This window comes from Rhinoraja longicauda, chromosome 15 (assembly GCF_053455715.1).
Source record: "Rhinoraja longicauda isolate Sanriku21f chromosome 15, sRhiLon1.1, whole genome shotgun sequence".
Taxonomy (NCBI): Eukaryota; Metazoa; Chordata; class Chondrichthyes; order Rajiformes; family Arhynchobatidae; genus Rhinoraja; species Rhinoraja longicauda.
The window spans coordinates 37,576,807-37,602,779 of NC_135967.1; the positions used below are offsets into that span (position 1 = coordinate 37,576,807).

At 42.9% G+C, this 25,973-nt stretch overlaps 1 protein-coding gene across 1 annotated transcript; it reads right to left on the reverse strand.

Annotated features, from left to right (window-relative positions):
* Positions 1-1,278: 1,278 nt before the first annotated feature.
* Positions 1,279-23,548, reverse strand: LOC144600286 (V-set and immunoglobulin domain-containing protein 1-like). Its single transcript, XM_078411852.1, has 7 exons — positions 23,500-23,548; positions 19,789-19,952; positions 10,390-10,588; positions 6,063-6,218; positions 4,899-5,018; positions 2,635-2,773; positions 1,279-1,516 (listed from the first exon to the last, which is right to left on the reverse strand). Exons 1-7 carry the CDS (start codon positions 23,546-23,548, stop codon positions 1,279-1,281), a joined length of 1,065 nt encoding a protein of 354 aa, XP_078267978.1.
* Positions 23,549-25,973: the final 2,425 nt, after the last annotated feature.

Consider the following 25,973-nt stretch of genomic DNA (forward strand, 5'->3'; position numbering starts at 1 on the left):
ATCCATGCTGTCAGGAAGGCATCCTTCCATTATAACCCCATTGCCCAGCATTTAGTCCATAATCTCAACCAATATAGCTCTGTACAAATAATCAAATTGCCTTTATTTAAAACTAGACCAAGTGGACCCGTTGGGCCCAAACCTCTCCTGCATTGGTGTAGCTCCCCCCTCCCCCTCCCCCCCCACTCCATCCCCCTCAAATCCTCCCTCCCTCCCTCCCTCCCTCCCTCCCAAGGAGATAGATTTAAACTTTAAAATGTGAATAACTTTAAGAATATAACACCGATTTCAATGAAACTTCTTCCATTAGCACCAAAGGGACGACGGTGAGTAAGATGGGCCTAAAATTGTCGCGTTATCGTGCACCGTTTTGGTTGTACTTCAGGAACAAACAAACAAATTAGAGTTTTAGTCACTTGCATGTGTCTAGGCACAAAACCACACTTGTTCTTATCATGTGTAAAGCTGCTTACAGATATATTTAAATCTAATTTACACCCGACCCAAAATGTCATCTATCCATGTTCTCCAGAGTCGTTGCCTGACCAGCGAGTTACTCCAGCACTTTTTGTCTTTTTTATTGTAAACTAACATCTGCAGCTCCTTGTATTTCTCAATGTAAAAGTATTGATCAACAAGCAAACTGCTGGAGGAACTTAGCGGTTCAGGCAGCATTTGTAGAAAGGAATGAACAGATAACGTTTTGAGTCCTGACCCTTCATCAAACTGATGAATTTCCTTTTACAGATGCTGCCCAACCTGTTGCGTTCTTCCAACAGTTTGTTTACTGCTCCAGATTCCAGTACAAGTACTGATCTCTGGGTCGTGACTGAAAGAAGGATTATTTCCCCCCTCCTTAATTGAAGAATCCCATGATCCAATGAGGCATCCTCATCCTTGACCCCATAAACTTGTCAAATGCAAAATGATTTACAAGTTCTAAGAGTATAATTACGCCATTTGGGCCATCAAGTCTACTCCGACAAAAATTATGTATTTTCGTCAATGAGGTGGGAAATTTAGGACAACAAATTATTCATTGCTTTGCACTCAAGTAAAATATATCTTGAAGCAGTTTTAAATAATGATAATAACGAGAATGGCTTTGGCTGGGACGCAATTGGCAATTCACATGAAAGGAAATTTGATTATGTGTACAGATTCATTCATAATATTGGGCTTGCAATACAAATTATTTTGATGTGTTAAATAGAGACCCTTCATGGTCTCTTTTTTTCATATAAAATGGTAGCTTCTGATTCTGACCCTCCTGGCTAACTAAGCCTCATGTGGACCATCTCCCTCACTCTCCTTGTGTTCTGCTTGCCCACTGCCCGATGGAGCAGCATGTTCACTCAAGGGCAGATGTTCGTGCGGAGGTTGGTGGAGGTCAGGGGTGTCTGTGCTGTTTTGGCCCACATCTGGCGACTCAACATGATTTGTACTTTCCACAGCTGCAGCATCAGTGGGGACAGCCACATAGGTGGCAAGAGTTTTATTGGATTCTTGTTTGGCCCTTGGAAGAAGAGAAATAATGATTAGTGGTGATATTCACTAAATATGATGTGAAATATGCAAGCAATATGGTTCAGTATCAAACAGTGGTTTCCTTCCATCATAAGTTTAGAAGTGGAAACTTTTACCGATGATCGAGTATTGTTCAACTCCTCAGAAAATGAAGCTGTTCACATCTGCATTCAGGTAATCCTACACAACATTCAGACAGTAGTTGGGATTGTTCTGCCATTTGTCGAAGACATATTGGGAGGCACAATGGTGCAGCAGTAGAGTTTCTGCCTTACAGCGCTTACAGCGCCAGAGACTCGGGTTCGGGTGCTTGTCTGTATGGAGTTTGTACTTTCTCCCCGTGACCTGCATGGGTTTTCTCTAGAACTTCAGTTTTCTCCCACATTTCAAAGACCTACAGGTTTGTAGGTTAATTAGCTTGGTCTAAATGTAAAAAATGTCCATAGTGTAGGATAGTGTTAATGTGCGGGGATCATTGGTCAGTGTGGACTTGATGGATCGAAGGGCCTGTTTCCACGCTAGGTCTCTGAACTAAACTAAACTAATATCTGGGCAATTTCCCACATTGTCAAGTAGATGTCTCCCAGATGTCCCCTTCTCTCCAGAAATGCTGCCTGTCCCACTGAGTTACTTCAGCGTTTTGTGTCTATCTTTGGTTTAAACCAGCATCTGCAATTCCTTCCTACAGAAGTAGATGTCAGTGTTGTACCTTTAGCAGAACAACTTGGTTGGAGGCAAGCTGATTTTGGAGAGCAAGTATTCAGTACTGTGGCTGGGATGTTATCTGCTCCCATGCCTTTGACTGCATTCAGTGCTCTTTAACAGTTTCCCTCAGCCATTATTGCAACTTAAGCCAGTTTTGGCACCCAGCAGTTGCCAGGGTAAGTTCAACTAATTGACGACAGATGGTGATTATTTATAAGGTTATTGTCAGAAAATCAAAAGCTCAATTGATGGTTAGACCAGGCATTTCATGGAAAATGGCAACTCATGATTCTTTTCCCTGGTGCTGATAAAACCAGACAAAATAACATAGGCAAAACCCAAGCATTTCCTCAAGGACTAAATATAAAGCATTTGGAACATCACGGTAAAAGTCACACTCACTGAAGTTCAGTGTCTTTTTGGGCATTTTTCTTTGCATTTTTCTTTGCTTTCTTTGTAACCATCCAGATGATAACTCCAATGACTGATGCTATCAGTACAGCCCCAATAACACCTCCGATGATGGAATCACTCTCAGAAGCTGAAGCAGAATGGAAAGAACAATGAGTTAACTGTTTGATCCATTCAACGTATCAGAAGGAATTGCTTAATACAAGTTTTTAGTTTCATTTCGAGACACAGAGTGGAAACAGGCCCTTCGGCCCACTAAGTCCGTGCCGACTGGCGATCCACGTGCACTAACACTATCCTACACACACGAGAGACAATTCATAATTTTACCAAGCCAATTAGCCTACAAACCTGTACGTCTTTTGAGTGTAGGAGGAAAGCGGAGCCCTCGGAGAAAACCCTCGCAGGTCATGGGGAGAACGTACAAACTCATACAGACAACACCAGTGGTCAGGATTGAACCAGTGTCTCTAGCGCTGTAAGGCAGCAACTCTACCGCTGTGCCACCGTGCCTCCATTTTTTAGAGATTTGTTGTTTAGAGATACAACTGTTCTAAAAACATGTTACCCTTAACATGATGTTCTCTGGTATTCTGCTGCAATATTGGGAGTTCAGTTTCACAAATTCAACGAACAAGAAAGCAAGACACAAATTGTAAATTTACAAAACTCCAGCATAATCATATTGTGTAATTTCAGCTCAAACCCACTTCAGTTTAAATTCAAAACATCTAAACACTACTATCAGGCAGAGTAATTCCATTCAAATAACAATAGATATGCACAAGATAGGCACAAAGTGCTGGAGTAACTCTAGGGTCAGACAGCACCTCTGAAGAGAAAGAATGGGTGACGTTTCAGGTCGGGACCTTCAGACTCTGAATCTGAAAAAGGGTCTTGACCCGTAACATCAGCCATCCTTTTTCTCCAGAGATGCTGCCTGACCCACTAAGTTACTCCAACAATTTATGTCTATCTTTGGTATGTACCAGCATCTGCAGTTCCTTTCTACAAATAGATATGCATTGTCCTTGTATTCTTATTCCATTATTGTGAGGCTCTTGCTGGAGTCATGGAGTTGGTGGTGAACTAGTTGTACTAGTTGATTTTATCCCAAAATACCTTTAGGAAACAATGTGAAGCTTAAAACAGTGTTTATTAAGTGAATTAGTATTTATCACATGAACTAGTAACATCTATGCAAAATGCTAATGCAAACAATAAACAATTTTATAAAATGTAGAAAATTACAATCTTATGAGAAGAAATATAACATGAGATTTGTGTCATGTATATACTGCGGGGTATACCAATCTTGATTAATACGGGTGTCGGGTTATGGGGAGAAGGCAGGAGAATGGGGTTGAGAGGGAAAGATAAATCAGCCATGATTGAATGGCGTTGATGGGCCAAATGGCCTAATTCTGCTCCTGTAACCTATGTACCTTTCTTCAATTGCATTAGAGGATAAAGGTTAGTGCATGAAAGTCTGAAAGAGAAAGTCCAGATGTTGGTTTAAAGTTGGGCAAGTAAAATTATGGATACTCAGAACAATTTGAATTTTTATATTGGAATTTTATAATTGATCAATGTTCAAGGAAAGTGTAACATGACATTCAGATTTTGAATAAGGCCAGCGTTTCCCATAAGCTTTTGAACATTCACTCACCTGGCTCCAATACTCCCATCCCAAAGTTGTTAAAGTCACTGCTGACCAGCATTATCCTCTCTTCTATTTAAAGTTCTTACTCTCCTCACTTTACACTCCCCAGCTCAAAAACTCTCAGCAGTTCTAGCTCTCATTCTTCGTTCTGTCTACAATCCTACAAAGGGATTTGCATCGCTAGGATGCCCAGCAGTGGAGCTCTCAGGAAATTGCAGAGAATTGTGGACGTGGCCCAGACCATCCCACAAACCAACCTCCCTTCCATTGACTCCATCTACACCTCACGCTGCCTTGGCAAGGACGAGTCTCACACTGGCCACTTCCTCTACTCCCCTCTTCCATCGGGGAAGAAGTATAGAAGTGTGAAAACACACACCTCCAGATTCAGGGACAGTTTCTTCACAGCTGTTTTCAGGCAACTGAACCATTCTACCAACAACTAGTGAGCAGTCCTGAGCTAATATCTACCTCATTGGAGACCCTCGGACTATCTTTGTTTCTCTTTACCCAGACGCTGCCTGATTGTTGAGTGTTTCCAGCATTTATTTTTCTTTACCCCAAACTTAACAAGCTATCATTGGATACTTACAAAGTTTTGACAAGTCAACGGTGCATGTTTCATGTCCCAAAGTATTGAATGCAATGCACTGGTAAATGCCATTTTCAGTATCAGAAATATTTGAAATGGTCAACATTCCAGTCCTTGGATCTGAAATATTAAACAAAATAGATTCCTAGAAACTATTCACTTGCTGGTTAGGAAGAATCTTGAGACAAAGAATGGATGGGAAAAGCTGAAAGGTATAAGATGCAACTTAGAGATAAAAGGTTATAAGAATTTGCTTTCTCCATTAAAAATTACAACCTCCAAATCAGCTTTGAACTACATAGACTTGGCATTGGTTTTATCCTTTTGCATTATTATTTGTTTGCCTTTATGTGCATGTTTTATGTGCATGCATGTATGTGCATGTGTATGCGTGTATGTGTATGCGTTTATGTGTATGCATGTATGTGTATGCATGTATGTGTATGCGTGTATATGTATGCGTTTATGTGTATGCATGTATGTGTATGCATGTATGTGCATACGTGTAACTGTATGCATGTAAGTGTATGCGTGCAAGTGTATTCGTGTATGTGTATGCGTGTACTGTGCGTGTGCGTGCATGCATTTATATACATACTTTGTTCCACTGAACGTTTTTTTTGTTTATTGTATTAGAGTCATAGAGTCATACAGAGTGGAAACAGGCCCTTCGGTCCAACTTGCCCACACTGGCCAACAATGTCCCAGCTACACTAGTCTCACTTGCCTGTGCTTGGTCCATATCCCTCCAAACCTGTCCTATCCATGTACCTGTCTAACTGTTTCTTAAACGATGAGATAGTCTGAGCCTCAACTACCTCCTCGAGCAGCTTGTTCCATACACCCACCACCTTTGGTGTGAAAAAGTTACCCTTCGGATACCAATTAAATCCTTTCCCCTTCACCTTGAACCTATGTCCTCTGGTCCTCGATTCCCCTACTCTGGGCAAAAGACCCTGTGCATTTACCCCATCTATTCCTCTCATGATTTTGTACACCTCTGTCAGATCACCCCTCATCCTCCTGCACTCCATGGAATAGAGTATTGTTTACAGTGTACTATGTTTACATGTTCTGTCGTGCTGCTACAAGTAATCATTTCATTGTTCTGTCTGGAACATACGAGAATAAAACAGTCTTGACTCTTGTCTCTTTTGTTCTTACCAAGATGACCAGAAATGTTTTGATGAACCTGGTCTACCAATTTCACCCAGCGATACCTGGGACTTGGGACGCCTTTATCGCAATGGCAGGTAAGGATGGCTGACCTGGCCTTCGACGGGTGTGCGGCGATGCCACAGTGTGGCTTGGAGGGTGGAACTGCAATAAAAAAATTAAATGACTCTATTAAAATCTCTGAAGATGGACACAAAATATCTACCCGCCGAGTAACTCAGCGGGACAGGCAGCATCTCTGCTCCGGATGGAAGGAATGGGTGACGTTTCAGTCGAGGCCCTTCTTCAGACTGAGTGTCTGGGGAGAGGGAGACACAAAGATAAGGAAGTGTAAGGTGTGAAAACGGGACATCAAAAGGGATGCAGATGAAGGAAAGTGAAGATTAGATCTGCATTTCTCTCATGCTTCTGCAGAAAACCTCTGTTTTACAAAATAATGGAAGAAAAGCTACAGATTATTTCATATTGATTAAATTTCTTCCCAGGTGTGATTTTGTTCCTGCCAAATCTTGTTTTCTTTGGTTCAATTTCTTTGCATGCAAGGAGACCAGGACAAATCAGGGCCGGCAACAGATGACCTCAGGCAGGGTGGTTCCCTGGTAGGCCCATTGTTGGTTAGGAAACATGTGATCTCAAGAGTCTGAGTTTAGTTTATTGTCACGTGTACCGAGGGACAGTGAAAAGCTTTTGTTGCGTGCTAACCACTCAGCGGAAAGACAATACATGATTACAATCGAGCCATTTACAGCGTACAAATACATGATAAGGGGATAAGAGGGATACATTGTTGTGAACTGTGGAACTGGTGAAACAATATTGGACAACATTAACAACATATTATTCTTTTTTCAGACTGAAGTCCAATTAGCTGAAGTTCCACAATATGGAGGAACACATTGTAAAAGGTAAGGCCTTCCTTTTTACAATTATCAGTTCACAACAGTTTCTATATTTGCTCTTGCACCATTTGTATTATCGCCCCTGTGCCATTTAATCTCTCCTTACTTCCCTTTCTCATAAACTTAAAACTTGTTTTATCTCAATTTTTTCCCCCTGTTCATTTGAAGTTAAAGATAGGTTTGGGCTGGACTATGTTCGCATGAAATGCATGAACTGACTGGAACTACTTAGAACACCTCTGACAATCAGCCTATGTACATACACAGAGCCAACAAGTTATAGAATAAGTTTCAAAGTTTGTTCAGGTGGGGTCATTCATTTTGGCTTGAATGTAGTAGGCATCTGGGAATACTTACAGGCCAGCAAGGTCATCGATGATTCAAATGGCTTGATTTGTGCAAGCTCAAAAGTTCAATGGCTTGAAAGTGTTCTCAAAAATCAGGAAAAATGGCACTGAAATTATTGCGAGTTTGCTTTCGTATATAATTTACAAAGTAATATTTATGCCGCAAGGGACACAAAATGCTGGAGTAACTCAGCGGGACAGGCAGCATCTCTTAAACAGTTTAAGAATAAGGGGTAGGCCATTTAGAACAGAGATGAGGAAAAACTTTTTTAGTCAGAGAGTTGTGAATCTGTGGAATTCTCTGCCTCAGAGGGCAGTGGAGGCCAATTCTCTGAATACATTCAAGAGAGAGCTAGATAGAGCTCTTAAGGATAGCGGAGTCAGGGGGTATGGGGAGAAAGCAGGAACGGGGTACTGATTGAGAATGATCAGCCATGATCACATTGAATGGCGGTGCTGGCTCAAAGGGCCGAATGGCCTCCTCCTGTACCTATTGTCTATTGTCTATTGGAGAGAAGGAATGGGTGACGTTTCGGGTCGAAACCCTTCTTCAAACTCTTCAGTCTGAAGAATGGTCTCAACCCAAAACGTCACCTATCCATATTCTCCAGAGATGTTGCCTGACCTGCTGAGTTGCTCCAACACTTTGTGTGACCTTTTGTGTATTAACCAGCATCTGCAGTTCCTTGTTTCTAAAATACATGCCATGACTAGTGTTGTTTGTTTGGGTCTTTTAACACTGGCAGTCAACCTTATTTTTCTTTATGCTATTGAATCAATCTTCAAAAAAAGTAATGAAAGTGATATATATTGATGAAGAAGGTCAACAGTTGATAACAAGGAAATAACATAGTCAACATTATATAATGCTATAATAATATCACTGATATCAAAATAATTTTAAAAGTTCTTTCTTAAGGATACTGACTAGTGCATTGCAGGCTTCAGCCATATTGACTGTGGGAATTGTGAGCTTTCTACATAATGCTTTTACTGGAACCCCACCCATATTAATGGCAAACAACGTTTTTACTGGTGGTACAATATTTGTTCAATGACAAAACACCATTCGGTTTCTTGTGCTAAACATCTTGTACGGACTGAAAGGCATGCATTGGAAAGACGCCAAAGTTTAAAAAAAAGTAAATAGCTACAAAAACTCTACAGTAAATAAGAGCTCACTAAGACTTAGAAACATTGACTTCAACAAACTTGGGGAACACTTAACTCCAAAGTGCCAAGGAGAGAAAATGTTGCAAATATGTTACATTAGAGGCAAACAGGGAGGATATATTAGAGTCAGGACAAGATGAAGGGGAATATCAAAGCTAGTTCTTGTTTATCGATGTGACCTCGATTTTCACAAAATTGCAGGTTAAATATTTTCCTCCTTGTGGAAACTACATTGGTCTTCTTGGGCGAATCTGTGGATTCCACATGTTACCATAAATGAACAGATTGACTTCAAATTTCCCTTTAAAGACTCTTGATAAAAATAATTGGGTAATTGAGCTAATAGGTGCCACGTACAGGCACCTTGCATTTTACATGTGCTAGATTCATGTGTTTTTGCTCGTGTTCCTTTAATACTAAAGCTTCATTTACGTTCTGGTATTTTTGGATTAGCACACTCAAATTTACTCCTCAAATTTACAGGTTTGTAGGTTAATTGTCTTCAGTAAGAATTGTAGATTGTCCCTAGTGTGTAGGATAGTGCTAGTGTGCGGGGATTGCTGGTCGGCACAGATTTGGTGGGCCGAAGGGCCTGTTTCCACGCTGTATCTCTAAACTAAACTAAACTAAACATGGTCGCATATATGTTTAATTTATACATTTTTGAATTACGCGCTGCTTTTCAAGCACATAATCCCCATGTAAAACACAAGGTGCCTGTATAACCTCTGATCAATATTAAACTAGATACATTTGGTTGGGAGGTTGCATTGGCTTCAACAAGCGTGAGACTGCAAGGATTTTCAGACTAACCATCATTGGATCACACGACCTTTTCCCAGAGTCACGTGTTGTCTGACTCTTTGCTTTGTACCACCTTAAACTACAGCCCTATCCTGTTCCTCCACTTTCATTTGTAAGAAAGAACTGCAGATGCTGGTTTAAATCAAAGGTAGATACAAAATGCTGGAGTAACTCAGCAGGACAGGCAGCATCTCTGGAGAGAAGGAATGGGTGACGTTTCAGGTTGAGACCCTTCTTCAGACTCCACTTTCATGCTTCTACACATGCAGAGCCCATCCGAACGGCAGCCTATAAACATGGTCTTAAAAGACGGACTAAATTTATAAGAAGGAAGTCCGTAATTCTATAGCCTTTGAATTTTACTTCAGAGATATGCTTGGAATCTGCGTAAGACCCAAGTGATGAAGGTCTTCTCTGTCTGAAGACTATGAGGCCCCTGTGTGAAATGAATTGGGAGATCCTCAACCCAATGCCTGATCCACAGCACAAAATAGGCCCAAGTTAATGATGTTTATCAATGTCGTGCAGAACGACAATAGGAGGGCTGCCACGTGAGGTTCATTATGGTTCAATGGTGCTTTATTTCTCACATATGCAACTGCACATGTGAGATACAAATCCTTTTGTATATATTACACAAGCTGGCACCACCATTTTTGGCGCCATTATTCAAAGTCCAAAGTCCGATCCGCCCGCGCATTCGATGTACTGGAGCAGTTCCCGCGAGCCAACGTCCCTCTCCTCTCCTCTCCTCACCTGTCCATCTTTGAGTCCCGGGGGTGCCTCCTGCAGCCGACCTTGAAGGCACTGGAGGCATTACCCCGGTTCACCCTCCTACCAGCCTACTCCTAGCACCTGGCATCTCCTGCTCCCTCCTGGTCACGCCATCCACCGTGCCTTGGGGCAGGTTACCGGTCCCACCGGCCGACGAGATTTTGATAGAGTAACTATATGCACGTTATACTCGAGCTCTGAGCATGGGTTCAAATGTTGGATTATCGGCATGAAATGTGTTTCAAATCAGCATGAAGTGCACAAAATTATACATGGGGAGAAAAAGGTTTATAGCAGTAGAGGTAAGTGATACACTACCTAAAACTGTGAGTGTTGCTGTTCCGATGTTATTGCCTTTGAAGTCTGGTGGATTCTCAACTTCACAGATGTAATTCCCAGAGTCGGTGGGTCGCAACTTTTCAATGGTAATTGATGCATTTCCTGGTTTATGTCCTGCCAATAATCTGCCTTTGAAGGCTGGATTTATAAATGTCACGTTGCCCCCAAAGAAATAGATCTGTAAATAAAAACATGCAGTCATAATACACAGAGTCAGCCTTATATAACAGTGTATGTGCATATGTATGGGAGAGAGCAAACTGAATGGTTGCATCGTGGCTTGGTTTGGTAACTCGAATGCCTAGGAATGGAGGAGGCTACAGAGAGTGGTAGACACTGCCTGATCCATCACAGGTACTGACCTCCCTCCCCACCACCGAAGGCTGGGAAAGTCTAGGACTAGTGGTCATAGCCTCAGAATTAAAGAACGTTCCTTTAGGAAGGAGATGAGGGGGAATTTCTTTAGTCAGAGGGTGATGACTCTGTGGAATTCTTTGCCACAGATGGCTGTGGAGGCCAAGTCAATGGATATTTTTAAGGCAGAGATAGATAGATTCTTGATTAGTATGGGTGTTATGGGTTATGAGGAGAAGGCAGGAGAATGGGGTGAGGAGGGAGAGATAGATCAGCTATGATTGAATGGTGCAGTAGACTTGATGGGCCGAATGACCTAATTCTGCTCCCATCACTTATGACATGACCTTATGATCTATAGGAGGAGTTTCCTCAAAAAAGCATCCAATATCATCAAAGATCCACACCACCCTGCCCACAGAGTCATCTCACTACTACCCTTGGGAAGAAGGTTCAGGAGCCTGAAAACCGTGACCACATTCAAGAAGAGCTTCTTCCCAGTAACCATCAGGCTCCTGAACATTGCACAACACTAACCACTACCTCAGAACTATGACCTTCTATGAACTTTCTTTTTGGTTGCTCTATGGACTTCGGTTTTGCACTATTATAGTTACCTCATGTTACTGTTATTATTGTATTATTGATTATTATATATTTATTTGTGTGTAGTTCGGCCTGTTCAGCTGCTGCATGTAAGAATCATATTGTTCCATTGCCGGTTCAAATGACCATTAAACACTCTGGACACTTGAAGTTGAAGCCTACAACAATGAGAACTGAACATCAATACTGTAGTATAAGAAAATAACTGCAGATGCTGGTACAAATATTTAACGGAGCTGGAAACCACGAGGATTTATTACTGTAGATTCATTATTACTGTAGATTTATTACTGTAGAATCAATACTGTAGATTCATTCTTGGCCTCAGAGAGAATCAACAGATGTCAGTGCAGTTTTTGAGACTAAGATCCATCCAGAGGAAAGAAACATTCAGAGAGGCGGCACGGTGGCGCAGCGGTAGAGTTGCTGCCTTACAGCGCTAGAGACACGGGTTCGATCCTGACTACGGATGCCATCTGTATGGAGTTTGCACATTTTCCTCGTGACCGAGTGGGTTTTCTCCGGGTGCTCCGGGTTCCTCCCACAATCCAAAGACGTGCAGGTTTCTAGGTTAATTGGCTTCAGTAAAAATTGTAAATTGTCGCTAATGTGTAGGATAGTGTTAGTGTACGGGGATCGCTGGTTGGCACAGACTCAGTGTGCCGAAGGGCCTAATTCCGAGCTGTATCTCTAAACTAAGCAGATTCTGATAAAAATAGCCAATGTGCATAATTTGTGGTACAATTAAAGAGTGCTCCTTTGCTCATCAACATACAGAGCAGTTGGTATCTACTGCATTACCATGGCAAATTAGCAAACATGTGAATTTGAAGAAATTAGCACCTTTATACCAAGTGAAGAGATTTGCAAACTTATTTCATGAAGACTGCAATCCTTAAGCTGTTCTTAATTTAGCTTAGTTCAGTTTAGATACAGCATGGAAATAGGCCCTTCGGCCCATCGAGTCCATGCCAACCATTGAAAACCCGTGTGTATTCAATGTTATCCCACTTTATCATCCACTCTTTACGCACTTGGGGCAATGTACAGAGGCCAATAAATGTACAGACCTGCACATCTTTGGGATGTGAAAGGAAAGTGGAGCACCCAGAAGAAGCCTACACGTGCACAAGGAGAACGTGCAAATTCCACACAGACAGCACCCGATGTCAGGATCGAACTTGGGTCTCTGGTGCTGATACACCGGCCCTACAAGCTGCACCACAGACATCTATTTAATCTTCAACTGTCTGAGCTGAAGAAACAGGAACTGGTGAGTAGGTTCTGAAAGTTATGAATTTATTGTAGCATTGTGTGTTAATCGCACATGACACACCCCAATGCATTCATCATTTGTAAATGTCATCGGGAGTGTTTGGTAAATGGGTTGTTGGATATAGCTGTGCTGTGTAGAATTTTTTTGTTTGAACCAAATTAAATAAGTGCACTGTTTGCTCTGTCCCATGAAAAGATACTATTGTTTGAATATTCTTTTTGTGCAAAGCACTTTGTATGAGGACTATCTCAGAAGGAGATAAAGAGACCACTCTACATAAGTAGGTGCATAGAGATTTGTTCATTGCTATGAAGGGTAAAAGATTAACTATTATGAGGTGTACCTTTAGAGGGATCTGTAAAGCTATAGGTTTAGGGGTTGGCCAAGCCCGCTATATGCTTTTGAAAGAGCTGGCTTGCTTATTAACTAGCCCTTTCAACTAGCCAGGTCTTGGCTGGCACTTTGATGACTAATGAGTTGACTAATGGCTTGATTCCCTCTATCAATTCCTGGAAGCCACAAGGTTATGAAATAAAAATTGCTCTAATGAAGCCTCAACTGACATATCTTCAACTTACAAGGCTGCTTATGCATGAAATAGAAATGTCACACTCATTCCTCATCTACCATCTATTAGGAAATTAATCTATTAAAAAGTAATCAGCACAGTGGCGCAGCCATAGAGTTGCTGCCTTACAGCACCAGAGATCTGGGTTCAATCCTGACTACGGGTGCTATCTGTACGGAATTTGTACGTTCTCCCCGTAGCCTGCATGGGTTTTCTCAAGGTGCTCTGGTTTCCTCCCACATTCCACAGACGTACAGGTCTGTGGGTTTATTGGCTTCCGTAAATTGTAGCTGGTGAGTAGGATGGAACTAGTGCTGGTCGGTGTGGACTCAGTGGGCCGAAGGGCCTGTTTCCATTTCTGTATCTCGTGAAAACTAAAAAAAAACATAAAAATTGTAGTTAAGGCCTGTTGCTCATGGGAGCATAAGACACAAGAGCGGAAGTAGGCCATTCGGCCCATCGAGTCTACTCAGCAGAGACAACTCCTCATGGGAAGTTGCACCTTAATATAAAAGCACAATTGACACAACTGTTGAAACACAAGTGTACACAACAATTTCAAATCTGTTCTTAATTTTAGGGGCAATTGTAGTCAGTAATGTATTTGATTCATTACAGCAGTAATGACACCATATTCTGCATACCAATATCACAAAAGAGATTTCCCAGACACATGACTTCCCAACTCACACAATTTAAAAAAAAATGTAAACTGTCAAAGTTGGTCTGGGAATTTCACAAGCCAGTGGAAAGACTATATCCTGCACTAAATATTACTATAGACTCTCGTCCAGTGGCCTCATTTGGACATCTGTGGTGGGCTTTCCTTTACAGCCCGGGTAGGAATATTTGGAGATAAATAGGTATTGAGCTCATCGAGCCTCTTTCACCATTCAGTCAGATCATGGCCGATGTAGATGCTGGAGATACTGCTTTAGAGATCGACACAAATTGCTGGAGTATCTCAGCAGGACAGGCAGCATCTCTGGAGAGAAGGAATGGGTGACGTTTTGGGTCGAGACCCTTCTTCAGACTGAGAGTCAGGGGAGAGGGAACGTGAGATGTGTGGAAGGGTAAGGTTTGAAAATGACAGATCAAAACAGCCGATGAAAAGGAAATGTAGATACGCACAAAAAGCTGGAGTAACTCAGCGGGACATTCAGCATCTCTGGGGAGAAGGAATGGGTGATGTTTCGGGTCGAGACCCTTTTTCAAGGAAATGTAGAATGGTTCATTGTTAGCGGAAGGGAAGGTGACAACAACACATACAATCAGTAAAATTAATCAGAAGGACAGTGAAACTAGTCGGAGAACTAGGGAGGGGGAGGGATGGAGAGAGGGAAAGCAAAATGCTGGAGTAACTCAACAGGTCAGGCCACATCTTTGGATGGCATGAATAGTGATGTCATGGCAGATATTTGACATAAGCCAAATTTGATCTATTCTCCATTTAGCTACGTAACACTGATTAGATAAAGCCTATAACTCATGTGGTTCAGGTCAACTATTGAGTTGACAGGAGTTTCTATTTGCAAAGTAAAGTTACAGGTACCTATGTCAGCCTACGTATGGGAACGTTCTTTAACCAAACTCTTGAAATATCCGAGTTTAATTTTCAGACCTTGTCTTCCAGTCAGAATACCCCAGAGTGCCTCAATAGTTTCTCTTTATCTACCCTGCCAAATCCCCGAACAATCAAAGCCTTTTCCCCTCCTCCTCTTTATGATAATAAACCCATTCATTAATCTAGAGGGTATTTTACAATAAGTGGATATTTATTTTGTCCTTTGGAATGTGATCAGTCTCTATTGCCTACCTATTATTGTCTTTGACAATGGCATCTACCCGCCATGCAACAAAACTGACAGATTAATAGAATCATGGAGTCATGGAGTGATACAGTGTGGAAACAGGCCCTTTGGCCCAACTTGCCCACACCAGCCAACATGTCCCAGCTACACTAGTCCCACCTGCCTGCATTTGGTACACAGTTATTTTTTCTAGTTGATTAAACACCTGATTTATCTAGTAAGTTGCAGAATGGATTCTTGGCTGTGTTAGACTGCCTAACTATTCTTATTTCTAAAAGTGCAAATTTAAGCATCAATTTCTATTTCTCTGTACTTCAGTTTAGTTTAGTTTAGAGATACAACACGGAAACAGACCCTTCAGCCCACCGAGTCTCCACCGACCAGCAATCCCCGACCATTAACACTATCCTACACATACTAGAGACAATTTTACATTTATACCAAGCCAATTAACCTACAAACCAGTACGTCTTTGGAGTGTGGGAGGAAACCGAAGATCTCAGAGAAAACCCACGCGATCACGGGGAGAACGTACAAACTCCGGACAGACAAGTACCTGTAGTCAGGATCGAACCCAGGTCTCTGGCGCCGTAAGCACTGTAAGGCAGCAACTCTACCGCTGTGCCACCGTGCCACCCTTTATTTTCATTAGCTTATGTTATTTTTCAAAGGCGATTTTATTCATTTGTTAATGATTTGTTAATGGAAAGATAAGTTTATTGATCTAAGAAGCATCATTTCCATGTACCCTTCACAAACAGAGAATGTACAGCCATGGACACATGGTGCAAAATGGAGAACGTGGAATGCCGTTTTACAACATTGCATGGTGTCATATTCTGTCTGTCATAGGGAGACAGAACTTACCTCTAAATGCTGGCTACACAATCCTCGTTTATCAAATATGTGTACCGTCTTGGGGCAACGCATCACGCTGCTCTCATCCATAACATAATCAGTAGGACAGGAGCTCTGCTGGATTTGGGTAGAAATGTGCTCGTTGGATAGCTTGCTGAAGAAAGGCTTATATTCTGTCATGCTCTACCATTGAATATCCCACTTTACAGAGATTGAAAGCAATAGATAGTTTTAGATCAATGAAGATGTGATTAAGGACAAGCATAATCACGGACGAGTCACACCACAGGCACTCCCTCTTCTCCCCTCTCATATCAGGCAAGAGGCACAGAAGTGTGAAAACCCACACCTCCAGATTCAGGGGCAGTTTCTTCCCCAATGTTATCAGGTGACTGGACCATCCTACTAACAACTAGGGAGCAGTCCTGAGCTAATATCTACCTCATTGGAGACTCTCGGACTATCTTTGACTGGACTTTGTTGGACTTTATCTTGCACTAAACATTATTCACGTTATTCCCTTTATCATGTATCAGCACACTGTGGCTGGCTCAATTGTAATGTATTGTCTTTCCACTGACTGGTTAGCGCGCAACAAAAGCTTTTCACTGTACCTCAGTACACGTGACCTTAAACTAAACCTAACTCAACAATAGTTGTTTTTACTTCTGATCTCACTCACTTGGCAATATTTTCCCTTGACCCCTCCTGGACGTATTGAATAATTTGGAGCCAATTACAATCACATTAATAACATGCACCTCCTTTGTATCCAGTAAATGACCAGTAAAGCAAGCTGTGAATTAACCTTCAGCATCTCTGGCCTTAGCGATCGACCGGCAGTTTGTTTTTAGTATAGTTTATTGTCATGTGTACAGTGGTACAGTGAAAAGCTTTTTGCTGCGTGCTATCCAGTCAGCGGAAAGACTATACACGATTTCAATCAAGCCGTCCATAGCGTACAAATACAGGATAAAGGGAATAACGTATTGTGCAGGATAAATTCCAGTAAAGTCCGATTAAAGACCAAAGTCCAATTAACCTACAATCAATACATTCTCAGAATAAATAAATATTTAATTCATGAACCTAGAAGCAGACACGAGAGATTGCATAGGAAGGAACTGCAGATGCTGGTTTACACTGAAGATACACACCAAATGCTGGAGTAACTCAACCGGTCAGGCAGCATCTCTGGAGAAAAGGATCAGGTGACCCTTCTTCAAACTGGAATCTTGAGCAAGCAACAAGCTGCTGAAGGATCTCAGCAGGGTGTCAGATAAGGAGAGAAGAGAGGAGCGAAATGGAAAGCCAGAGTGAAGGACAGAAGTGGAAGGAGGCATCTGTGGAGGGAAAAGGACAAATAATGTATTGGGTCTTCTCACAGAAGGGTCCGTGGCAATACATCCCCAGATGCTGCCTGACCGACAAAGTTCCTCCAATAGTTAGTTTCTAAAAGGCATCTTAACATGAAATAGCATGCATGAAAAAAGAAGTTTTAGGAACTGTAAAGGTTTACTTCACCAAATAAACCCAAAGCATTTTAATTCTTCCTGTCGACCTTCCTTCAAACAGACTAAAGAGCTGCTTAGGTAAGAGAGAAGGGGAGGGGCAGGGTGCGGCTGTGGGAAACTAATATTTTTCTTTATCAATATCTTTCAATTGACCTTGTAATCTCCTGCAATGCGCATAATTCTTCCCTGAACCAATCTGTACTGTGCAGAATGCTTTCAAGTAAAACAATGGCTCAAGTGTGAATAATGGATCTTAAGATAAACATGTTTTGCCAGATTTGATTATTTTCACGTTTTCTAAATAGCCCTTCCAGAGGCGAGGGAGAGGACTGTCTAATTCACTTCTATCTCACTGCTGACCTCGGACTTTGTCCATGGAACTGATGCACCGTTGGTGCCTGAAATTGGAGGTTATTGTACGAGACGATGTAGAAAGTGAAGTGGTACAGATGTGAGGCAGCAAAGAGAGAAAGGGAGAGAGTGAGAAAAAGGAACAAAGAAGGCGGGATACCTGTGGGATCGTTTAAATCTTAAACTTTAACTATGTTTCTCTTTCCAGAGTCAAGAGAGTTTAATTACCACATGTACCGGCAATGAAACAATGAAATTCTTCGTTTCAGATACTGCTGAACTGCTGAGCATTTCCAGCATTTGTTCTTTTTATTTCTGATTTCCAGATCCTGTGCTTTTTTTTGATCAAGTGGATACATAAATCGTGTAGGAAGGAACTGCAGATGCTACTTTAAATCGAAGATAGACACAAAATGCTGGAGTAACTCAGCGGGACGGGCATCTCCAAAGATGCTGCGTGTCCCGCTGAGTTACTCCAACATTTTGTGTCTAGCTTGGATATATGGAACGATTGAAGATTAAATTAATGTGCAGAAATATGATTTGTACCTGTTTGAACCAAGTCTAAATGGATTTCTGCTTTAAAGCTGTGCGGAAGTAAAGGGGTTTAGCCAATTAAACCTACAACATAAAATCTAAAAAGCTAGTCCACAAGTGCAAAGTTTGTTTAAAACGTCTAACGCGATGCTGACTTTGCAGGAAACTGGAAATCAAAAATGAGGATGCAATGTTCCTTATAAAGAGCCATGATCAGAACCCACTGGTCTCATTAAGGCTGTGGACAATGTGTTTGATTTAGTGCACGCTATCTAAAGATTGATCAGATCGATACCAGGGCTGAAAATGTGTAAATAAATGGTTCTAGTCCCACATACCTAGCACTAGTCTAAGGAACTGATGTGCTACAATGCCCTACGATGATGATAACTATATTCTGCACTCTGTGTCTTTCCCTTTGCCCAATGTATTGTACTTGAGTTTCATAAGTTGATAAGTGATAGGACAGAATTAGGCCATTTAGCCCACCAAGTCTACTCCACTAATCTATCTTTCCTTCTTAACCCCATTCTCCTGCCTTCGCCCCATAATCTCTGACACCTGTACGAATCAAGAATCTATCAATCTCGGCCTTAAAAATGTCCATTGACTTGGCCTCCATAGCCTTCCGTGGCAATTAATTCCACAGATTCACCACCCTCTGTCCAAAGAAATCCCTCATCCCATTCCTAAAGGAACATTCTTTAATTCTAAGGCTAGGACTTCTGTTCCTGGACTCTCACACTCGTGGAAACATCCTCTCCACATCCACTCCATCAGAGTTTGAACTGATTGTACCTGTGTATGGTACATCTGTTTGGATAGTGTGCAAAACAACGCTTTTCACTGTACCTCAGTTCATGTGACAATAATAAACCCAAACCTTTTGAATGATCATTTTGAAAGATCAGTAATCCTCCACTCCAACATGGTACTGCTGCCAAGACAACGGGCCTTTATGGCCAAATTAAGACTCTAAACCTTTACAAACATTTGGAGGGTACAAGATGGCGCCTGAAAAATGATGACTCGTGTGTACTGTTTCAGTGTGGTCCACAATCTTACACTCTTAGTGGGATTGTGTCCAATGTACAGTTGGATTGTCACTGAATTGTACGCAAAAAAATAATTTCACTGTACCTAGGTACATGTGACAACCATTCCCAGGAAGTTTTCTATCTCATCTACTGTAAAGACGTATACTAGTTATTTAATGTCTGCTTTTCCCATCTATCAGTTTGCCATCATTACTGAGGTAGTGGTGGGATGAGTGGGATGAGTGGGACCTTTCTACCAAGCTTCTTCCTCCCCTCCTTTTCATCCCCATGGATTGTCACGATGTGGCAAATACATCCATGGTCAATGGTGCTGACATGCACGTATTGTGGCCCGACACCGGGCCAGGATCAGCGAGGAGAATCGAGAGCAGAGCTCACCAGCTCCTGCGCTACTCTGCTTACACATAGCAAGACCAGGATTGTCACCTCCCATACTTGCATTTACCTGCATTTGTGATTTGGAATGGCTCGGCACGAAAGCCCATTGGATGTTCATATTAGATGAGTCACTGTCTGAAGTTGTGTAGGTGCACAGCAAGGTCACGCTCCCTCCTTCCGTCCCATTCACATGGCCGTCCTTCACTGTCACCTGAACCGCACGCACACATCCTGAGGACAAACAGGTTTAGTTTTGACCAGGAGCTCCTTACGTTTTATTCCAATTAACAAAGTACGGAGCAACAAAGAGGGGCGCGGACAGTATCGCCAGGCCAGACCAACCCTACATCATTGAACCAGTGCCATCGCCAGGACAACGGGCCTTTAAGGCCAAGATAAGACTCGATATCTTTAAGAACCTGATTCTTGAAAGGTACAAGATGGCACCAGAAACATGGTGACTCTGTGCATTGCCTCAGAATAAATCTATAATTTTACACTGTAATTGTTGCGCTCTTGTACTTATGTGCGATTGTGCTTATGTTTTCTATGATTTTATTTAAAAAATAAGAGGGTGACCAGGGAGACGGTAGGGGCACTCAAAGATAAAGGAGGGAATCTATGGTTGGAGCCTGAGGTTGCAGGTGAGGTATTAAACGAGTATTTTGCATCTCACCAAGGAGAGGACGTGGAGGACAGCAGGATCAGTGTGGAGAATAAATAATGCAAGGGCAGTTTGAGATCGAGAAGGATGAGGTGCTGAGTCTCTTGAAGAACATTAAGGTGGATAAGTCCCCAGAGCCTGATAGGATCTATCCCAGGTTATTGAGGGATGCAAGAAAGGAGTTTACAGGGGCCTTGCCGAGGATCGTTGTTTCTAGTCTAGCCACAGGCCTGGTCCGTGAGGACTGGAAGGCGGCCAATGTTGTTTCTTTGTTTAAGAAAGGAAGTAGAGAAAATCCAGGGAACTATGGGCCAGTGATCCTCTCGTCAGTGGTGGGGAAACTATTGGAGAGAATTCTTCAAGACAGGATTTACTCCCATTTGGAAGAGAATTAGTGGAGAGCCGGCACGGCTTTGCAGGTGGCAGGTCATATCTCACTAGCTTTGAGGAGATGACAAAGGAGATTGATGAAGGTAGTTGGGTGGATGTTGTATATATGGATGTTAGCCAGGTGGGTGGTCATAATGTTTTATTCCCAGGGTAGCGGATCACTCTCTCTGTCGCTCTAACACTACATTCTGCACTGCTTTCCTTTCTCTTTTGGCACTACCTGTTGTACTCATGTATCATTTTGATTATAATCAGGTATGGTGATTATACTGTATCTGCATCACTGTATCTCGTTACATGTGACAATAATAAACCTCTTCTAATAATAATAAAACTAGAGGCCATAGATTTAATTGAGAGGGGAAAGATTTAAAAGAGATCTGAGGGGCAACTTTTTCACACACGAGGCTGGTGGGTATATGGAACCAACTGCCAGAGGAAGGCATAGAGACAGATAAAATTATAAAAGGTAACTAGCCGAATCTGTCCGCATTCCCAACCTCAATTATATTGTAGACAGGCACATGCGTGTAAAGGGCAAGGCTGAGACATATGCAACTGTTGTGCTCTGTGTATGATTATTATCTGTCCTAGGCTTCTCCTTAGCTTCCCCCATTCACAGAAACCATTCTTCAGATGATCAACATACTCCACAGGGTAGCAAGAAATGGATGAGGAAGACTAAAGAGTCATCTAACAATCTGCCTGTAGTGCTAAAAACTGCTCAAAAGTATCATTACCCCCCTCTCCTTCATGGGCCCATCATGAACTCGCACCTTTCTCCCCTTCCTGCTCCCCTTCCACCTATTTTTCGTCCTCTGGCTTCATGATTCACACCTCTACCATCCTTATCTCACACCTTTTGTCTTTTCATCTCTGGCCTATGTCCAACCATTTAGCTTATTAATAGTGCCTCTCAATGGTATCTACCTATGACTCACTAGGTTTTTTCCTGCCCCTCCTCTCGTCCACCCCACCCCTCCCCCCCCCCCCCCCCCCCACAATCAGTCTGAGGAAAGGTCCCAACCCAAAACTTCACCTATCCGTTCTCCAGAGTTGCTGCCTAACCATTTGAGTTATTCCAGCACTGTTTTTTTTTACCATAACCGTACTGATTGGCACAACTCAAGAATGATTCAATAACACTTTCTCAGGACAATTAAAGAAAGCCAATAAATGATGGGCTTGGTAGCTGCACCTACATTCTGATAAGTTAATAGAAAAAGATAAAATCTCATCAGGTTATTTCTCTCCATTATCTTCAAACCTGTAGTCATGGGGCTTGGTCTTTCATTTCAATTTCTCAATAATTATTAAATGCTAAAATACCGGCTGGAACAAAATAATTAATGGGGGGAAAAATTGGCAATTATTTTTTCACAATTAATACTCTACTGTCTCATCTCTAGTTGGAGGTTTATACTAATTCCTTCCTAATTGTGATTTCCCTACGTTGTAATTACCTCTGTTTGGCCAGACCTCGAAAGAGAGTAACTAGAAAACAGACTTTTCCTTAAACAAAATGAAAGAACGTAATGGTCCTATCCTCAGTCTGGCCTAGAACTTTGCGCACTGTTAATGCAGTCTTACACATTAAAAAATAAAAGGAAAATAAACTAAATTTAAAATGGAGGGTACGGTAATATCTCCTGTTCACTGTAAATCGGGACAACTTTTGTTTTTCTGAGGTAAATTAGCTTTGTTTTGTCAATGTGTAGCAAATTATAAAAATATAGATTATAAATAAAAGCATTTGGAGCAAACAGAAAAAAAAAAAAGTCGTCAAATTTAAAACACAAATAGTTTTAAAAGAATTTTGCAAATAAATTTTGTTTAAATAAGACAACCTTCCACTGCAAATGGAATCCTAAAAATTTGTTTAGTTGCTAATTTTGTTTAGACTGTTTCCGCACTGTATCTCTAAATCTAAAATCTAAAAATAATTCTAAATCTAATCTACTTTTAACATTAGTTTTTAAACTAAAAATTTGCCTTTCCCTTCATTGAATATTTTAAGGGAAGGCTAATTATGAAGGAAATTAGCAAAGCTGAATGAAAGCATTGGTCATTTTTGCATCGTTATTAGGAGCATACATTAGGAGTTTGCTTCATGTTCGACATTGATTCAAATTATACATCATCTCCAAAGTTGCTCTCTAAACACCAGAATTGTATTCAAGATATCCCAGAGATGGTGTGGGAACAGCATGATCACTTAATGGGAAAAGCAAATAGGCGGTCTTCACAAAAAAAACTAGAGCTGAGCTCTCTCTGTTGATGTGAACTGCCATTTTCTCTCTTTGTCCTCGTGTACGGGAGTATATCGATGTAACTTGAAAGTTAACGAGAGGAATTGGACACATGGCCCCAATGTTAAAATAGTTTGAAGAAGAACTGGGAGGCATTTGCCATTTCTGATGATTTAATTCTAGATTGTCACCCTAATTATTGATTATTACTGATTGTCTTGAGGGCAGAGAAGTAAATCAATCGTACAAGATTAAGAAATACGAAAACTATACAGTTTGATATAGAGATTTTACTGCACCCATTGAGGGATGTGGCATTGCCACACTGAGATTCTCACTACCAAAAGAAGTATCTTCCTACATAATGAGAAAACCAAGCAGCCAAAGATATAACTTGTAAAATGCAAATATTCAGATTTTCTCCTCTCCATAATCCAAGTCAAAACTAGCAATAAACCAATTGAGTGTTACATACCTGAAAATGCAATTAGAGTCACTAACAACTGCAATTTGAGTGTTGACATCTTTGTGTTAATGCAACAATGAAATATGTGGATTTGAACGTCTCCAGTTGCTTGAGTTCCCAATCGGTTCTGCAAACGTCTGAGCAAGGAAGGCAGGTCCAGTCATTTATCATTCCTCGATCTCCATGACAAACACACGGTTCATTTTCCGGGATATGGTTGCAGGTCTTTTCACAAATTGTAAACTTGTAGTCACGGCCGAGACTTAGTTTCGATGAAACACTTTTCCAATTTTATCTACTTTCATTAATTTTCCCGGTTGAAACTGTTGGTTTATCAAAGGGGCGGGTGTTTAAACATAGGGAGGTTTTGTTGCAATTGGAAGGTTACTAAAGGCCTCAATTGTAACACTATACAATACTACACCACATAATACTATACAAAAAAATACTATATAATACACTATACAGTATAACACTATACTGTAGTGAGTCCACAACGAGCGTCTTTGTTCAAAGTCTTTATTCGAAGGTATTTGCAAACAGACTGCAGCTTTTGGACACACACTACTTAACTAGGTATAATAATCTATTCTCATCTTTCCAGCTGGTCGCCAGACACAACTATATCCCGTGCCCCCGCATCTCGTGCCTCGTTAGCCCAACCGAGGGTTCGAGACCCCCCCGCTAATCCGTATGTCCCTACATGACCCCCCCCAGAACCCTCGAAACCGTACCTCACGGGTGCCCGGACCTCCCTCCCGGAACGCGTACGGAGGGGGGAAACCGATACCGCCAATGTGACGGGAGGCGGGGAGGCCGCCGCCGCCGGAGGCGATGGAGGGGCCATGGAAGTGGAGGGCGTAGGCGACGGAGAGCGCTTGATCGGGAACGGGGGCCCGGGCCCAACCATAGGCGGCGGGGGGCTGAGGGGTGGCAAACCATAGGCCGGCCCCTGCGCGGCGGCTGGGCCACCGACACAGGGAGGTCCTGGTCCAAATGGGCCGGCTTGAGCCGGGATACGGAAACGAGTTCCTGGCGATTACCCACCTGTAAGGTAAAAGTGACAGCCCCTCTCTGAAACGGGCCCTGATAAACCGGCTGAAGAGGGGGGCGGTGGGAATCTTTCCGCAGGAACACAAAATCACAGTCCCGCAAGTCCGACGGGACGTGGACCGCCGCGCTTCCGTGCCAGGAGGTCGGGACTGGAGCCAGAGAACCTACCCGTGCCCGGAGGGAACCCAAGACCGATGTAACGGGTGGTGGCAAAGCGGGGGCGGAAGGGAGGATGTCATCTGGTACCCGCAGGGGCGAACCGTAGACGAGTTCGGCCGAGGATGTGCCTAGCTCGGCCTTCGGGGCCGTACGAATGCCGAGGAGGACCCAAGGCAGCTGGTCAGCCCAATCGTGGCCGGTCAGTCGGGCACAGAGGGACGCCTTAAGCTGCCGATGGAAGCGCTCAACCATCCCGTTGGATTGGGGATGGTAGGCGGTGGTCTGCTGTAAGCGAGACCCATACAACTGTGCCAGCGCGGCCCAGAGGGAGGAGGTGAACTGGGCTCCCCGATCTGTGGTGATGATAGCCGGTACGCCGAAACGGGCCACCCAATGCAACGCCAGGGCCCGTGCACAGGAGGCCGCCGAGGTGTCCGACAATAGGAGCACCTCCGGCCAATGTGTAAACTGATCCACCACCGTCAGGAGATGAGTATAACCCCTGGAATAAGGCAATGGACCCACCAAATCCACGTGGATGTGGAAAAAACGGACTGGGGGAACCTCGAAACTCTGGTATGGGGGCTGGACATGGCGATGAGCTTTGGAGGTTTGGCACGGAATACAGGCCCGTGCCCAGGCTGCCACCTGCTTCCGCAGGCCGTGCCAGACAAACCGGGCGGCCACCATGGCCGAAGTCGCCCTGATGGACGGATGTGCCAGGCCGTGAATGGCCTCAAAAACATTACGCCGCAGGGCGGCAGGCACCACCGGGCGAGGGCGTGAAAGGGAAACGTCACACCACAACTTCGTACCTGTGGGGCCATACGCCACCTGCTCCAAACGCAGTCCCGAGGCTGTGGAGCCGTACACCTCGGCCGTTTTTCCCAGGCGCTGAGCCTCCGCTAGCTCCTGGAAATCCACCTGTCCGCCTACCACGGCAACGGAGGGAATGGCCGGCCGGGACAGGGCATCAGCAACAGTATTAAGCCTACCCGCAATATGACGGACATCGGTGGTAAACTCCGAAATTAGGGTGAGGTGCCGCTGCTGGCGAGCTGACCACGGATCAGAAACCTTAGCAAAAGCGAATGTCAGAGGTTTGTGATCCGTGTAGGCCACAAAAGAACGGCCTTCCAAAAAATAGCGGAAGTGGCGGACTGCTAAATAGAGGGCCAGGAGCTCCCTATCAAACGCACTATATTTGAGCTCAGCTCGCGAGAGCTGCCGGCTGAAAAACGCCAGGGGCTGCCATTGACCTTCGTCCTGCT

Coding starts and splice junctions, on each gene's coding strand:
- LOC144600286 (XM_078411852.1), bottom strand. CDS start 23,548: ATGTCAACACTCAAATTGCAGTTGTTAGTGACTCTAATTGCATTTTCA. Junction 10,589..19,788: donor ATTCCAAATCACAAATGCAG/GTAAATGCAAGT, acceptor TTTTATTTACAG/ATCTATTTCTTTGGGGGCAA. Junction 1,517..2,634: donor CAAAAAGACACTGAACTTCA/GTGAGTGTGACT, acceptor TCTTCTTCCAAG/GGCCAAACAAGAATCCAATA.